At 42.2% G+C, this 18,707-nt stretch overlaps 1 protein-coding gene across 11 annotated transcripts in view; it reads left to right on the top strand.

Moving 5' to 3' along the window:
• cadps2 (Ca++-dependent secretion activator 2) overlaps positions 1-18,707 on the top strand; it is a 230,459-nt gene that overhangs the window by 193,678 nt on the left and 18,074 nt on the right. For 8 of the 11 annotated variants that reach the window (XM_028449448.1, XM_028449438.1, XM_028449447.1 and 5 more), the window contains 3 exons: positions 209-283; positions 1,591-1,674; positions 1,843-1,875. In XM_028449448.1, the coding sequence (XP_028305249.1) occupies positions 209-283; positions 1,591-1,674; positions 1,843-1,875 (192 nt within the window). The remainder of the gene's footprint in view (positions 1-208; positions 284-1,590; positions 1,675-1,842; positions 1,876-18,707) is intronic. The other 3 variants (XM_028449449.1, XM_028449442.1, XM_028449441.1) reach the window with 1 other exon arrangement.

Here is an 18,707-nt window from a genome sequence, read left to right as displayed (position 1 = left end):
AGAAGTGTGTGTGTGTGTGTGTGTGCGCGTGTGTGTGCGCATACAGACTTGATGTTCATATGCTGTTGGTTTGTCGTTTTGTCTTTTGCAGCTTAGACCGTTGCTGTTATGTATCAGATGGACTAAGTCATTTTTAGGCTTTGTGTCAGTAACACATCATGTATTTGTGTGTGTGTGTGTGTGTGTGTGTGTATGTGTGTGTCCACAGCAACAGTACCACTCCAAAATCGATGTCCTAATCGACGATGCATTCAAAGAAATGATTTCCTCCCTCGTCTCTAAGGTGAACGTTTGCTTTTACATCAATTCTCACAATGTTTGCTAAACCGTCAGAGCAACATGTTAAGGTTTTTTTTTCACATCAATATAAATAAAAATCAGCATTTTATTCTCAGATTTGTATTTTGGGCGTCTGGTTTCACTAAATCCTGATATCATTGTTTATTCTTTTTTTAGTTACTAAAGCTCTGTTTATTTTGACATTTTGTCATTTTCAAAATCCATTTCAAGCTCTTTTTTCCCACAAATACAGGCTCATTTTTTCCATACAGGCTCATTTGCAGAAGCTTAATTTATTAACATTTATCTAATAAATTAGTCCACAATCAGGGTTGGGGTCAACAATAATTATTGATAGATAATTACAATTATGGCATAATTATAATCGTATTTGTAATTTTGAAAAACTGTTGCTGTTGTAGACTTAATTTAATTGTAATTGAGTTCAGATAATTGACTTTGTAATTGTAATTACCATGGAATTTCACTAATAAATGTCAATTACAGTTTAAATAAATGCAAAACAGTTCATGACTTACACGTATGTAGTTAAATACTAAAATATATATGATATTAAGTTTTCCCATTTCCTGTGTATTATTACACTGACACAGGGGGAAAGGGTTAGAAAAGTTTATTTAAAAAATATATATTTTATTAGGGATGATACAAAGAGTAATAATATTTTAAATGTAACTGATGTTTTGTTAGTTATTGCTAAATTACAACTGTTGTCCCTAGTTGGGCTTTTACATAAGGTTTAATAAATGCACTAAAATGTAAATATAAAGATGCTAAAATGACAAAAAAAAAAAAAAAAAAAACGCTATATGAATCAAAGTTAGTGAAATTGTAATTGAACTTTAGTAATTGTGAATGTAATTTTAATTTAATTTCAGGAGGAAAATATTAATTATAATTTATTTGTAATTGGAAAAAATGCTGGTTATTGTGATCATAATTGATTTGTATTCGAACATGGGTAATTGAAAACCTAATTGTAATTGAAAAATGTAATTGACCCCAACCCTGGTCCACATGCACACAGCCTTCTATTCATTGTTAATTTCCTTTACCATAATAATGCATTTATTATTATAGTTTTGATTTCAACAGTATAATACAAAATACTGTTTAAGATAATAGAAAATGTATTAAATGTTTATAGTGACGCATGGAATTATTTTAGAGAAATGTAATAATTGAAGTCATTATAAGAAAGGGAGGATTCATTTATTTCACTATTATCTAAAAACCAGTTTCATTCCTGATAATCAGTGTGATGCATTCCACCCGCTCCTGTTTCTGCAGTTTGCCGCTGTTTTAGACGGCGTCCTCTCCAAGCTCTCCAGATACGACGAAGGCACATTGTTCTCCTCAATCCTCTCTTTCACAGTGAGTAGCCGCAGTTTTTTTTGTCCTGGCCGACAGGGAGCAGCGAGCTGCTTCTTTCGCTGCTCACTCAGGCAACCTTTTATTAGCCTGAAAGCAGATCTGTGCAGCTGAACTTCAGTGTCGTTTTCTGTCCTTTTCCTCCTCCTTATTCTGCCTCCTTCCTGAAAGGTGAAAGCAGCTGCCAAATATGTGGAAGTCCCTGTGAGTCTGTCGATCTGCCTGCTTTGTGTTCTTCTTTCCTCTGTCGGTCAGAGTTGGCTTCAATTATAAATATGTGTTATTACAATTTTGGCATCATTATAATTGTGATTTAAAAAAATCTGGTGCTGTCGTAATCCTATTGAAATTGTAATTGAATTCAGTTAATTGACTTTGTAATTGTAATTGCCTTAAATTCTATGAAAATTGTCAATTATAATTTAGCGCTAAAATAGGGAACCATTTCTACACATACTGTATGTAGGTAGCAATTATTCAAATTTGTTTCATATCAAACTTTCTCACATTTTACGTTTAAAAAAAAATTTAATCTAGGGCAGTCTTTCCCAAACAGGGGTACGTGTACCCCTAGGGGTACAGAAGGACATTGCTGGGGGTACTCAGAACGATTAACCAATTAATTTAAAATGAATCGGGAAATGTTCCCAGTTCATTTTTAGGCTTTTTATTTATATATTTGGAACAAATTCACCACAAACTAACAGTAAAATTGCTCAATAAAATACTATATTTATTGAAACAGCATTATTTTATACTGTAGAGACCATTTGATCAAACTTCTGACAATAGGAGACAATAATGAGCTACATTATACATAGGAGACAGTATTTACTTAATATTGAAGTAATGACATAAAAGTTGCAATGGTGTATATATATATATATATTTTTTTTTTTTTTCAATTCTTTTAAACCTTTCTTTTTGTGTCTGTATTTTATCCACTTCAAATTCCATACGTAATTTTGAATTTGTAGATTAAGCCGTAGAGGACGAATATTTGAGACGCATTTAGGGGTTGTGGAGAGCGTACGGTTATGCAAAGAGGGTACCCGGGACAAAAAAAGATTGGGAAAAACACTGATCTTGGGTATAGTGACAGAAAAAACACTCAAACGCACACACCAAAAAGATAAAAAGAACCTATATTATCATTGACTAGGAAGAATAACCAGGTAACCAATAGATAGGAAATAAATTATATGATAGATAATATTTTTTAGTGTATTTTTCAGCTGATTTAGGACCCGTTATCATAGGAGATGCTAACAGAATGCTAACACGGAAGGTTAACTTGTATTAGGTTATTTATTTCAGGCTCAGTAATTGTGATTAATTGTAATTGAACTTTAGTAATTGAAACCAGAATTGTAATTCATTCTCTGAGGATAAAAAAATAAATGTGAATGGAAAAAATGCTGGTCACTGTAATCGTAATTGTATTGTAATTGAACATGGATAATTGAAAATGTAATTGTTGCTGAAAAATGTAATTGACCCCCACCCTGCTGTCGGTCACGTGTGTTTGCATCAGGATTGTGGTCAATTATAATTGTAATTGCGTAATTGATATTTAATTACAATTATGGCAAAATTATAATCATAATTGTAATTGAATAAAATCTGTTGCTGTTGTAATTGTATTTTAATTGTAATTGAGTTCAGATAATTGACTTTTTAACTGTAATTACCATGGGAATTCTTTTAAAATTGTCAATTGTAATTGAACAGGGATATTTGAAAATGTAATTGTAATTGAATAATGTTATTGACTCCAACCCTGGTTTTAATCTGTGTTTAAATGATGTGAGTGGTGGGTAGGAGATACGGAAATCTTTTTGTGTCTGTATTTTATTTAATTTTTTATTATTTCTAAGCTTGTCACAAAGTGCTAAATACGTGTGAAAGATTAAAAACAACTAGATTTTGAATTCCTCATCCAGTGTCAGAGTTCACACACGCAGCCTAATTAATTGGATTCCTCGGAGATGCAATTTGCAGACGTCTCGCTACGTCTGCAGCGTTTTCTAAAGCTGGATAAGACGGTGTCGTGGCAGAGTTTAGAGGCGAACAGAGTGAAGTGTGCGCTGCGTGGCGGTGATAAGTGTTAATATTAGATGGTTTTAGATCTCACAGAGAGGGCAACTCTTCAACACAGCCATTTGTGTCTGGTGGTGTGCAGTTTTCTCATGTCCTGAATATTTTCAGGCGGTGTTTTTTTATTCAGACCAAGGAACTCCAATCTGATCGATAAGCACCCTTCAATACAGTGGATTCAAACTGTGGCTCGTGGGCCTCTTTCTGGCCTGCTGTCAAGCATTTTCCAGCCCACCCTTGTGTTAGCAGCCTTCGGAGGTCTTTTCCATCCATCCATCCATTTTCAGACTCTCTTGTGGGGGTTAAAGTCTTTTATTTGGTAAAATATTAGAACACGTTATAGATGAAAAAGTGGGTGATAATGGATCAGGTAATAGTGGGGTTGTGGATGCGTGCGTGCGTGCCCAACATGCAGATAGCTATAAAAGCACTCGGGCAGATGATTGACAGATCCATCAAACCAGGGTGAAAAAAACTTCTTATTATATTGTCTTAAGAAATGCTGATGACATGGAACTATGGTCTTGTAATTCTAATATTGTGATTAGAAACTGTAACAAACTGCCTGATACAAATCGCATAATAATGTACTTTGTTTTTTTAAGTATGCACGGTAGGCACACTAGTCATACTCAATCGCCCCATAATGCATTGCGAGTGGAATGTAAAATGGTCCTGGGACCGGTGTCATGGTCTGAGTTCACATCGTACTGAGATTGTATATACGCATGCGAGCACATGCGTACTACCAAAAAATGAATTTTTGCTAAAAAAATAGAATCATTTTTGCTTATTTTTGTTTTCAAAGTGAACGGACACTTGTTTTATTTATTTATTGGATTACAGTATGTTAGGGTTAGGGTTCTAATCTCAGCACAGAGGTAAACTCAGACCGTGACACCGGCTTCAAGCTAAAAATCAAACATCCCCTTTTCAAAACAAAAGCCTCTCTTCTAGTCTTCCAATAGTTTTTCTAAATAAGGCTTTTGTTTTGAAGTTAATCAGAGGTTTGTCAGTAACACAATGGAGGGTCTCCGAAAATCTCTGAAAAGTTGGCATGAAATGTGTTTTTGCGAATTTTATGGATCAAATGCTTCAGGTTTTTGTCCTAGGTTTTAAATACATCTTGGGAAACTTTGAAATATACCTTAGTGGGAACGACCGTCATCGGTCATCACCCTAACCATACTTATAGTATTTAATAGACAGTATATAGGCCTACTCATTGAGTTTGTAGCATGTGGTACGTTAGTGTGACTTTTCAAACACAGACATTGACTGTTATTTTTCCCACCTTGGTACTGATGCTTGTATTGGAACATCCTTCCTCTTGACCAATAATAGAGTCCAATTTCCACCTATGCATTCTACAGCGGACCAATGAATGACCAACATTTGATAGCACAACCATGCATTGCAATGAAAGTATCAGACTGGGAAGGCTAGTGATGTTTAAGAACTTTAAAAGTTGTACAATCTGTAGTAATTACCATATATGCTCGTAGTCATTGGAATTTACTACAAACTTTACTAAATACAAGCCTGGTAGTCAGAGCTCATCACTCAGAGGCGTTTCCTTCCTTAACCAGGGATGGACTGGGACAAGTCCACTACATTATCAGTGACATTATGTAGAACCTGTTAATAAGTGCTTCATGTCAATTTTAATTGTTGTTCCCCCAGAAAACCTTAAAATAAGGAAACTTTTTACATTTTTGGCCACTTTTTATCTAAATAAGCTAGCTTTTGCTCAATAAATACCACTCGTTACCTTTTTACCCTACATGTTGCCCCTTTTTTACTATTGATTGCCACATTTTGCCCATTTAAGCTACCCTTTGCCATTACATACCACCTTTATTTGACTGCTTTTGGCCCATTTTAGTCACTTAACACTCTTTTCTTGCCTCTTTTTTTTCCACTTTTGGACCATTTTTGGCCAACTTAACATGTTTGCCTCCATTCGCTCTTAAAAAAACCCAAAAAAAAGGTAGTGGACCGAACGGCCCACCGAGACGATGCCCGGTACGCCAGATGGTCGTCCAGCCCTGATCTTGACCCAAACAGCTCCGTTATAAACTCAGCACAGATGTTCCCATGCACCCTGCCAGCCGCCCTGGTTCTGGCGCTCCATGTGCTCGCCTGCATCTCCTCCATGCTTTTATGTGCTGGATTGTCTTTGGGGCATCTTAGCAAAGCCTGCATCTGGGATTCTGACGGCTGTGGTTGATCCCAGCCTCTAATGCTTTCTTTTTTTTTAAAAAAAAAAGAAAGCCCGATTTAATGATCTTGTGTGTGCCTGTTTATTTGGTGCCAAATCAGCAACATTAGCATTAACATTTCAAGCAGCTGCAATATCGCATCATTTCATCCTGAGATCCATAATCTATGTGTTAGCTCAGCTATACGTACCAGGTTTATTTCTGGAGTTTGAGCTTTTTGTAACTGTGTTCATTGGAAGCTGTGGGAACTATTACAGTATCAGCCACGCCCATCCCTCACCTGTTTTTATGGCTATTTGTAATTTATAGAAAATAAGAGAACCATCCGATTTGCAAAAAACACTGACAAAGAATTATTCATGGAGGGGAAAAATGTTGAATTAAGGCAGCATTTGGTAAAATGAGTTTAATAAGGTGGCATATAAACACCCAGCTGAGAACATCCTGCCCTGGGTACATGAATGGCTCAGATAAAGAGCAGCAGAACAGCCTCACTTAAAACTCCTTAATCCCCAGCACCATCACAGTCCCTAACACCACCTATCCCATAATGCTCCATTGTTCTTTCCCAGACTTCCCTCTCAGTCGCCTTTTCCACTAAAATTATAATGTAACTGCTACCTGGGCCTTTTGGTCCTTTGTGTGGAGGGAACCTAAGGCAGGTAAGCCTGGGAAGGACTGAAGGGGCAGGGAGAGAGGGTGGAACAACACACACACACACACACAATATGGGGTTTGCATCCTTAACGCACTTTTCATGGTTGGTCAAACACCAGTGGGAAAGGTTTCTCAGGTCACATGGGCAGTACTCTTCTCAATCTTAGGAATGAACTGGAAGTTTATTCATTCATTTTCTATCATTTTTTCACACCATGGAGCCGGATAACAACAGTTTCTGATTCAAATTTAACGCACAAATATCTCTAGAAACACAAAAATACAACAAAAACGCACTAACGAGAAATAAACAAAATGACTTCAAAATACAAAAAATGGCCAAAAAAAAGCCACAAAATGACAGAAAAAACGCACATACTGTAATTATATAAAGTATACAAAATGACAAACTATTCTGAAGCTGGATAAATATATCCAGGAAATCTCTCCATCATTCACCTGACCAAACATAACCCGTCACAGAGCAGCTGTACTATGAAACAGGATATCAACACGTTCAACCTGAATATGTGCACTCTCACAGAAAAGAAGTGGAGATTGCAGCGTCCGACCAATGACAAACACAGAAACTGTGCAGAACAATTCTTAAAAATATTAGGTATTAAAATCAACAATACTGTTGCTGCAGCAAAACCAAGTCTAAGTGTAAAATTGTGAGATTATACAATATTAAATCATCGGACAATATACAGACACTGACGTGTCACTTTATTTCACCACAGACGCTTTTCTATTATCTATTAATAGTTTATTGCTTTACCGCCCAATAAGCCTACATCACAACGTAGACATTATTTTATTTTATACAGCCTATAATCTTACAGGACTGATGCTCTCTCATACAGTGTAAATATATGAGTGAACGAATGAGGCTTCATGAAAACGTATACCTCTCCATACCTTTTCGATAGGATTTAATTGGGTGAATTAAAGCATCAATCCATAAATATTCTTTCTCTCCTGTCAGCTGTCAGATCTGATCTACGCAGCATTGTGTAGAGATAACGACGCATTCTTGGGGAGGTCATTTTCAAAGAGAACTGATTTATCAGGAGGCGGGGCTTCATACTTGCTGATATCTTATCTAGAACTTAACCTCCTCCTGACCAAGTTAGCGGTTCAGCGTAAATCACCATGGTAACTTATGCTATAACTTGTCTAACCATGTCAAAGAGGCATGATCGTTCATGTCAACATTTCAAATATTGACTGATCTAAGAATTGAGACGGGAAAGAGCAAAGGGTTTGTGTATTTTAATTATTGTTTTGTATGTTTCTGTTATCTTTCTTTGTGTTTTTAAAGTCTATGTTGTGTATTTCGGTTGTGGTGTTAGGTTTTTCTGTAGTCGTTTTGTGTGTTTTTGGGTAATTTTGTTTATTTCAGTGGCCATTTTTTGAGTCTCTCTAATTTTTCACGTCAAGCCTCCGTTTGAATGGAAACGGATGTGTGTGTGTGTGTGTGTGTTTGCGTGTGCGATTGCATCTCACACTGACTCACACACTTTCAGCAGGACACGATCACGCCTGTAAAGCCAACACAGCAGTGACTGACAGCCGCACACGCTCCCATCAAACATATGTGCACTGAGAACAAGCAACACAAATATTGGACGAGAGACGACCGTCACTGGCTCTGCACCATCGCTAACACAACACAGAGCTTCTAACAGCTCGCTGTAGCACATACAATACAATAGAGTTTATTACCATATGAACAAGTTAAAAAGAACAGCTACATGTCCCTGAGTCACATTGAAAAAATGACAAAAAAACAAATCAGCCAAGACAGTACAACAGTAGATGGTGATAAACAAGGAAAGAACAAAAGTATGCTCTACAATAAGATGAATAAATAAATAAATATAACTTGAGTTTAATGTACATATTGCACACAGGGCCATAGCACCACATTTTGGGCCCTGGGTACAAACCATCTTGTTGAGCTCCTACTCTAAGTTATGTACACTTTTTTTTTTTTTTTTTGCCCGGAAATGATACTAGTATTTTTTACAATAAAAAATTTACTCCATATTCAATGTTTGTATTTTATCAATCTGTTCTACTATATTTTAGTGGTTTACCATATTGAATATTGTTTGTGACATACTTTTGCTACATTGTAGTGGCTAAAACATTTTCTATCTGGTTAATAAAAGGTGAATATCTAATGATTAGAATCATGGGGGCGCTCCTACTTAACACTTGGTGGCAGCAAAATTTGGTCTTCAAAAGCATTTTCTTTTAAATAATTTTATTTGACGTGCAAAAGGGATGTTCCAGCATTTAGAGTGCACATAGTTATTTTTCAATCAGAATAATATATTAACTAAAAAAGATGTTTTAAAGTTCACCTCTGAATAGCTGAGTATACCGTGGCTTTCCCTCATTTCACCTTCTCTCCCTCTGCTTTTTTTCCTGGTTTTCCTTTCTTGAGAAAAGACATAGTTTCCTGCTGCTGTCTATCTCCTGCTCCTGGTCACATCCACAGTTCAGACTGCCTTCCACAGCAGCAGCAGAAGCACATGTGGGTCGTACCATTTACGCAGTTTTAAAAGGGGGGGTGTGGTAGCTAGGGCCCTGATGCAGCATCACACAGGGACATTTTCATTCCATTATAAATAATCTAAAAATGTTTAAAATTAATTTTGTACTGCCTTGGGCCCTGGGTACTGGGTACCCTTTACCCCCACAGTCCGATGTTCATGATTGCATATAGGAGAGAGTGAGGTAAATTGTCCAGCATGGGGGATTTATTTATCAGTTTCCCTTCGTTTTACATTTTCCAGTTTAACACAATTTATGATCAAAAATCTACAGAGACATGTTACCTGTTAACGCTAATATTACTTTAAAAATGTGCTTTTAGCAATTTAGTGGGAAAGGCGACTAAGACAAGAGACGCGCATTATGGGATAGGTGAAATTTAATCAAATATGCAACAGATTTAAAAAAAAAAAACAAAGTTTGTGTTAACAGAAAACATGAAAACACAAGTGAATCTGTGATCGTTGTTACCTCTGCATTAGACTGGTGTCCAGGTGTAGCTGTACTGGAATGACCCTATGACCCTGTACAGCAGGGGTTGGGAATCGAACAATTCACACATTAGTGCTACTTTACATTTACAAATTCCATCATGTTATAAAAACATGGGAAAATTGAACCTCCTGAGACAAATTCAGTGAAACTCCACTTGAATAATTGTAAAGTTCTACTTCCAAATAAATGTTTTGAAATGTTGAGTATTATTTTGCCTAGATGCCAATATTTATGTTTGGATATTATACAGTGATTTAAAGTTACTCACAATTTTTGCTTATTAATTCCCATGAAAATTCTCTATTTTGTTAATATTCCTGAGTTGAATTTTAAAATTGCAAGACATTTTACGCCCCTTTGCAACCCTACTGAGATGTCCACAACTATATTGTTTGGTAACTTACACAATGATTCATGTTTTCTCAGTTATTTTTGCTTTCTGTATTATATTGTAGCTGAGAATTCAGGCTTTTATTAGCTTAAGGACTAAGTCCAATAAGGATTTATTTATTTTTTGATAAATTCAACTAAGAGTAAAAAGCAAAACTACAACCTTTTTTTTGTATCACGTTTACCTTTTTCCCATTTCTTAGTTTATATTTCTAACAATTATTATGAACCGCCACCTTAACGTGGTGGAGGGGTTTGAGTACCCGAATGATCCTGGGAGCTATGTTGTCGGGGGCTTAATGTCCCTGGTAGGGTCTCCCAAGGCAAACAGGTCCCAGGTGACGGGTCCGACCAAGAGCGGTTCAATAGCCATGTATGAAAAATCAAAATCAAAGGAAGTTCACGTCGCCCGGATTGGCGCTACCGGGGCCCCACCTTGGAGCCAGGCCCGGGGTTGGGGCTCGAGTGCGAGCGCCTGGTGGCCGGGGCTTTGCCCACGGGCCCCGGCCGGGCAGAGCCCGAAAGGACGACGTGGGCCCGCCCTCCCGTAGGCCCACCACCCGCAGGAGGGATCATACGAGGCCGGTGCAGTGTGGATCGGGCAGTCGTCCAGGGCGGGGGCCTTGGCGATCTGATCCCCGGCTACAGAAGCTAGCGTTAGGGACGTGGAATGTCACCTCTCTGGCGGGGAAGGAGCCTGAGCTTGTGTGCGAGGTGGAGAAGTTCGGACTAGATATAGTCGGTCTCGCCTCGACACATAACAAGGGCTCTGGAACCAGCCTTCTCGACAGGGGTTGGACTCTCTTCTACTCTGGAGTCGCCAACGGTGAGAGACGCCGGGCCGGGGTGGCTATACTTCTTGCCCCCCGACTTAGTGCCTGTACGTTGGAGTTTACCCCGGTGGACGAGAGGGTAGCCTCCCTCCGCCTTCGGGTGGGGGGACGGATCCTGACTGTTGTTTGTGCCTATGGGCCAAACAGCAGCTCGGAGTATCCACCCTTCTTGGATTCCTTAGAGGGAGTACTGGAGAGTGCTCCTTCTGGGGATTCCCTCGTTCTGCTGGGGGACTTCAACGCTCACGTTGGCAGCGACAGTGAGACCTGGAGGGGCGTGATTGGGAGGAACGGCCCCCCTGATCGGAACCCGAGCGGTGTTTTGTTGTTGGACTTCTGTGCTCGCCACAGATTGTCCATAACAAACACCATGTTCAAGCATAAGGGTGTCCATATGTGCACTTGGCACCAGGACACCCTAGGCCGCAGTTCGATGATCGACTTCGTAGTCGTGTCATCGGACTTGCGGCCGCATGTCTTGGACACTCGGGTAAAGAGAGGGGCGGAGCTGTCAACTGATCACCACCTGGTGGTGAGTTGGCTCCGATGGCGGGGGAGGATGCCGGTTAGACCTGGCAGACCCAAACGTATAGTGAGGGTCTGCTGGGAACGCCTGGCAGAGTCTCCCGTCAGAAGGAGCTTCAACTCCCACCTCCGGGAAAACTTCAACCATGTCTCGGAGGAGGCGGGGGACATTGAGTCCGAGTGGGCCATGTTCCGTGCCTCTGTTGCTGAGGCGGCTGATCAGTGCTGTGGCCGCAAGGTAGTCGGTGCCTGTCGTGGCGGCAATACCCGAACCCGTTGGTGGACACCGGGGGTGAGGGATGCCGTCAAGCTGAAGAAGGAGTCCTACTGGGCCTTTTTGGCCTGTGGGACTCCGGAGGCAGCAGACAGGTACCGACGGGCCAAGCGGAGCGCAGCCACGGCGGTCGCCGAGGCAAAAGCCCGGACATGGGAGGAGTTTGGTGAGGCCATGGAGAACGACTTCCGGACGGCTTCGAAGAGATTCTGGACCACTATCCGGCGTCTCAGGAGGGGGAAGCAGTGCACCGTCAACACTATGTATGGTGCGGATGGTGCGCTGCTGACCTCGACTCGAGACGTTGTGGATCGGTGGGGGGAATACTTCGAAGACCTCCTCAATCCCACCGACACGCCTTCCAATCAGGAAGCAGGGCCCAGGGACCCGAGAGTGGGCTCTCCTATCTCTGGGGCTGAGGTTGCCGAGGTGGTTAAAAAGCTCCTCGGTGGCAAGGCTCCGGGGGTGGATGAGATCCGCCCGGAGTTCCTCAAGGCCCTGGATGTTGTGGGGCTGTCATGGCTGACACGACTCTGCAACATCGCGTGGACATCGGGGGCAGTGCCTCTGGATTGGCAGACTGGGGTGGTGGTCCCCCTTTTTAAGAAGGGGGACCGGAGGGTGTGTTCCAATTATAGAGGGATCACACTCCTCAGCCTCCCCGGTAAGGTCTATTCAGGGGTACTGGAGAGGAGGGTCCGCCGGATAGTTGAACCTCGGATTCAGGAGGAGCAATGTGGTTTTCGTCCTGGCCGTGGAACTGTGGACCAGCTCTACACCCTCAGCAGGGTCCTTGAGGGGTCATGGGAATTTGCCCAACCAGTCCACATGTGTTTTGTGGACTTGGAAAAGGCATTTGACCGTGTCCCTCGGGGATTCCTGTGGGGGGTCCTCCGGGAGTATGGGGTATCGGACCTCCTGATAGGAGCTGTTCGTTCCCTGTATGACCGGAGTCAGAGTCTGGTCCGCATTGCCGGCAGTAAGTCGAAATCGTTTCCGGTGAGGGTTGGACTCCGCCAGGGCTGCCCTTTGTCACCGATTCTGTTCATAACTTTTATGGACAGAATTTCTAGGCGCAGTCAGGGCGTTGAGGGGGTCCGGTACGGGGGCCTCAGTATTGCATCACTGCTTTTCGCAGATGATGTGGTCCTGTTGGCTCCAACATACCGTGACCTTCAACTCTCACTGGATCGGTTCGCAGCCGAGTGTGAAGCGGCCGGAATGAGAATCAGCACCTCCAAATCCGAGTCCATGGTTCTCGACCGGAAAAAGGTGGAGTGCCTTCTCCGGGTTGGAGATGAGGTTCTGCCCCAGGTGGAGGAGTTCAAGTACCTCGGGGTCTTGTTCACGAGTGAGGGAAGGATGGAGCGAGAGATCGACAGGCGGATTGGTGCGGCGTCTGCAGTGATGCAGAGTCTGCACCAGTCCGTCATTGTGAAAAGGGAGCTGAGCCGAAAAGCAAAGCTCTCGATTTACAGGTCGGTCTACGTTCCAACCCTCACCTATGGTCATGAACTTTGGGTCATGACCGAAAGAACAAGATCACGGGTACAAGCGGCCGAAATGAGTTTCCTCCGTAGGGTGGCTGGGCTCTCCCTTAGAGATAGGGTGAGAAGCTCAGTCATTCGGGAGGGGCTCAAAGTAGAGTCGCTGCTCCTCTGCATCGAGAGGAGCCAGATGAGGTGGCTTGGGCACCTAATTAGGATGCCCCCTGAACGCCTCCCTAGTGCGGCGTTCAGGGCACGTCCCTCCGGAAGGAGGCCCCGGGGAAGACCCAGGACACGCTGGAGAGACTATGTCTCTCGGCTGGCCTGGGAACGTCTCGGGGTCCCCCCGGACGAGCTGGAGGAAGTGGCCGGGGAGAGGGAAGTCTGGGCCTCCCTACTGAGGATGCTGCCCCCGCGACCCGGAAACGGCTAAGCGGGAGAAGATGGATGGATGGATGGATGGACAATTATTATTCATTTATGGGTTAGTGCTGCTTGTTCCTAAGTCTCTGATGGAGCTGAGTCAACAAAACAAATAGACCTTGGGCGTCAGTTTTTATGAAGAAAAAAAATAAATGTTTTGACTAAAATACGGGGGTGGACTCGCCATCTGGCACACTGAGCATTGTCCCAGTGGGGCGTCGACCAGAAGTGGGCCGGTCCGGTTCGCTACGTGTTTTTTGAGAAGCGAGTGGAGGTAAAAATGGTCCAAAAGTGGCAAAAAAAGTGACAAACTATTCTTGACTGCCAAAAGCACTCTAGAGTAGCTAAAACATTGGGCAAATAAAGAGGAACCAAGTGGTATGTATTGGCAAAGGGTAGCTTAAATGGGCAAAATGTAGCAAACAAAAGTGTTTAAAAGTTTCCCCCTTTAAGGTTTTCTGAGGTAATAATAATTAAAATCAAGACATAAAAAGCCACATGTTGAGAATCACTTAATAACAGCTTCTACATGGTGTCTCTGATAATGTAGTGAATTGGTCTCGACACAAAATGCCAGGGCTGAATTTTGGTCCCTGGTTCAAAAATAATAAAGAAATTATATTTCCAATCAGCTTTGTATTTCTACATCTCTACGTTGTATTCCTGTTGTGGCGTGCAAACTCACCAACTTGCGCACACACACAACACACACCTGGCACGTATTAAATGAAACCAGGGCAGGAAACAGGTCCACAGCAGCATATAATTACCTGGCATTTCACTGCCCTCCTTCCCCGCTAAGCACTCATTATCAACAAGCCCCCCCCCCCCCCCCCACCCCCCCATTCACTCCTCCTCATGTGTATCAGAACAAGAACATCACTTCATTTTACACTCTATTTTTCTCTGTTGTCAAATGTTGTTGAGCAACCAGACATCCATTATCCAGGCGCAGAGGGGATTACTGGTGTTTGGCTACAAGTGAGGAAACAGTGAAGGAGACTAAACAGGTTGGGAGTGCAGAGCGTGACAAGAGCCCTGAGCTGCTTGTATGGGTTTTTTTCTCTCTCTCTCTTTCTCCCTCTGTACGTCTGTCTTTCCTTCTTCTTGTGTTAAACTCCTAATCTGTGTGGCTGGAATTGTGCCGGCGTCTCCGATCTGTCACAGCGCTTTGTCACCTCGCCAGAACAGGAGTAAAGGGGTTGAATGATTGAGACAAGCCTGAAGGGGGATGGAGTGAGGGGAAAATTGATGTCTCAAGTGACAGCGGGGAAGTGATATGTTGTGTGACACACACACACACACACACTGCAAATGGACTGTAGATTATTTCCTTGCTTTAGCTTCAGTACATTTGTGGCTTTAAATTTGTGCTACAATTTTGCATGAGCAAAAACAAATCCTGCGAGCTTGGATTCTCTCTCCGACATTTCATGCTGGTCACTGCTGCACTGCCTTACAAATTTCACAAATGTTTCAAGTCAGAGCACTGGAAGGTTATTTGGTTGGCCAATTAGCCACCAATCAAAGACCATAATGATGAAAGATGTCCTGTTGCCAAACACCGGACTTCCACTGGATTCGTAACTGCTCCGTAACGTCTCCACTGCTTAAAGCCTGATATATGCTTCTGCATCAGTACCAAAGCTGTAGGCATGGCATTGACGTGACGCATCGCGTTGCAATTGGCAGCCATGCCACTAGAGGGTTGTTTGTGTGTGTGGTTACAGAGGAGCATTAACAAGCCATTGTTCGGCCGGGCTACCGGACTCAAAACGCTATTCACTTTGTTCTTTTTCTTCTTCTTGTTGTTGTGTACACTAGTGAAAATAGCTACTCCTCTGTTATCGTGAACGGATGGGGCTGAAATTTGGTAGGTATAATTTCTGGATGCCCGGGGGCCCACTCCCCATTTCCGGTAAATTCCAAATGTATGGGAACATAGTTGTGACATATCGTTTTAAAGGTAATTCAGTGTAAATTACGATTATGCCTCACACAATTCAATTAGCCCATCCCCCTTTTTTCGATAATTTTCATTAAAGTTGTTTTCTCATTTATTTGTGAGTCAAATATTGCGACAGTTTGTGGTACCGAATCATTGACACATACCAATATATGAATGGGGCCCATTACTCTGTATGTACCAGGGGGCCCCATTTTTCAAATGACTACTTCTCCATTAATGCTTGTTGAATCAGGCATATTCACAAACAGGAAAACAGCGGTTTCAAAATGTGTTTTATTCTTGAATGTAAACATATGCAACATACATACAAAGTATAAAAGTGTAGCTGTAGACTTTAAACATAACGTCATGTCTACTCCTCTGGCAGCCTCCACAGTATGTCACTCAGTGTTTGCTGTTAATGGAACACACAGAAACACACTGTAGGTACAGAGACGAGGCAGAGTAGCGATATTAACAGTAAACACACCTTTTGTCCTTGATTACACTCCATTTGGCGGTGCTTCATGTCCTGCAGCCATGAAAGGAAATAATAAAACTCTGGCACTTTCTGTCCATTTTTGTTGTTTCTTTGACTTAATCCATGAACTCTCGTATCGCTCCACAAAAAGTTGAAACATGGCAGTGTTGACTGGAAAAGGCAAAGACCGGGGCTGAGGTTTGGAGCCGACCAATCACAGCCCTTAGGTTCCGCGATGCTTCGAAGCCGAGTCAGGATTTTTTGGAGGCGCACGTAAGGTTACGGCGAGGGGGTCGTAGAGAGCTATGTGCAGCTACGGCTTCAACTTGACGCAGAAGCATACATCAGGCTTAACTGCTTCGTAATCTGCAATCCGTCAATCTCCACCGCCTCCCTCTGTGATGCTTATCTGTTGCGACAAGGACTCAGGAGATCTCACTAATTTACGCATAATCATGCGATATAGTGACTTGTAGTTATAACAAAGAGAACCACAAAGCCATACAAACAGTTCATTGTGTCCTTCAAGAGGAGCAGAAGGAAATCTACTCTATCCTGCCCTGTAGATCTTCTGCTTTTGCTGAGATTATTGTGATTCAACCACGGATAAGTGCAATATTTCTATGTGAGATATGATCCACTGCTGCCCTGTCCAGGGTGTACTCCAGCATAGTGCCCTGAGAAAAGCCCTAATAATTTCTTGTAGGATACAAACCTTTTGATGGAGCCTGCTATTAAAGGTCTCTACAGCTACCCTTTAACTTTGCTTAATTATCTTGATCAATTAATGATGTTGAAACCTATCACTATTAAGTCTCTCACACACACACAGATGGTAACACATTTGTCTGGGTCGATCGTCATACTCTCGCCTCTCCTCACACTCCTGGAGATGATGTACATTCTGACAGACCTGTCAATCACATGATCTGACCCTTCCCTCTCATTCTGCTCCTGTACGATGTCGCTCCCTCTCCTTTTCACACTCACACACGCACGCACACACACCCTGCAGGCATCTGACCTCACTTTAACGGCAGGTTTTCCTGTCCACTGTTCTGTATGACTCACAGCTAAGCGTCTCTGACTGACCTGTCAGTTTCCTGAGATAGATGCTGAGAAAACCTGCTGGGACAGTTAAATCAGAATACAAGAGGGTTAACAGAAAAGCATCAAAGTGTGAGCTGGAGCATCATATTTTTGAAGGTTATCAACCTGCATTCCTCTTGTTGAATTCCTTCTTGCTGGATTTCGCTTTAACTGCAGCATTTATCACAGATTTTGGCAAAAATTGTAATTCTGACTTGCAGATGCTCGCACCTTTGTGTCTGAGGAAAAAATTGCGTAAGGTGACGGCTTGGACTTTGTCCTTTGACTCTCGGTGAGTCGGTATGTGCTTACCGACTGACCACATTGATCTCTGGAACTTGGAACTTTCCCAGAACTGTTTTTGTGGTGACCAGTGGAACCACGGCTGTAAATCTTAGTCCTGGTAGTTTTTTAGGGTCATTGAGAGCTCCTACTGAGGGGATGTACTTTTTGACTCCCCGGGGCTTAGGGAGGGGGGTCATTTACGGAGATAATGTCTGATTGGATTAAGCGATCAGCTGCCATCCTGATTCAGTCCCATCTGTGGATTAGGCCAGGGTAATATATCGATTTTGCGGATATATCAAGTTTTCTATTTTAGATTTTTGAGAAAATGGCAATATTGCCTAAAACAGGGGTCACCAACATGGTGCCCGCGGGCACCAGATATCCCATATGGACCATGTGAGGGGCCCTCAGGTGTTCTAGTCACCATTAAGCTCCATCTAAAATCTGATTTACTTTCCAGGATTAAAACTCACAAAGATAAATATAGACGACAGATGTAGTTATTACTTTGTAGAGTTAAAAACTGCTGCATGTGGGGATGAGATTTTACGGGCGTTATATACGATGTTCCACAACAACCTTCAATAGAAACACGTTCAACGCGCAATTATACTTTGTCAACATTTAGAAACATCGCTAATAGAAACCCAGCTATAGCGTCGTCATGCGACTGCATCAGTCATGAATTTTTTCAGTCAGTCTGTGATTCATTCATTTATTTATTTATATATCATTATTATTTAATCATATACAGTAATGTGAGCTGAGGCTCCTTATAAAGCATGTTTATTCTGCTGTTGTTCTTACTCACAGCCTACGTTCACACAGTATCTCGGGGACTTTAGAGTGTTGCACATTTTGGCTTTGGGTTGATAACTTTCCTATCCTGCAAGTGCCAAGAACTGTCTGTTGGTATGCTGTTAGTGTTTCCTGCTCTCAGCACTACTGCCTTGCTCTATAAAGCCAAAATAAGGCCCTCAGCACTTCTTGACATTATTTGATGAATAGTCGTGCTATCTTTGTCCTCCCTATTGCCTTTAAATAAGAGCCAAAAGCTCTTTTGATTTCTCAAGGTTCCCATTTCCTTGTTTGTCCACCACTGTGCCTTCCTCGGCAGCGCTGCGGCAGAACAACATCCTCCCCCGAGGCCTGCGGCACGCCGCCTCAAAGAAAACGGGTGTGAAAGATGTCAAAGCAATTACAATAGGCATTGCAGCAATAATCTCCCCTGACAGCGGGGAGTGTGAATGAGCAGGGCTTTA

Source organism: Gouania willdenowi, chromosome 6 (genome assembly GCF_900634775.1).
Source record: "Gouania willdenowi chromosome 6, fGouWil2.1, whole genome shotgun sequence".
Lineage (NCBI taxonomy): Eukaryota > Metazoa > Chordata > Actinopteri > Blenniiformes > Gobiesocidae > Gouania > Gouania willdenowi.
The sequence above is the reverse complement of the archived record's forward strand: the minus strand, read 5'-3'. Positions and strand labels throughout refer to the sequence as shown.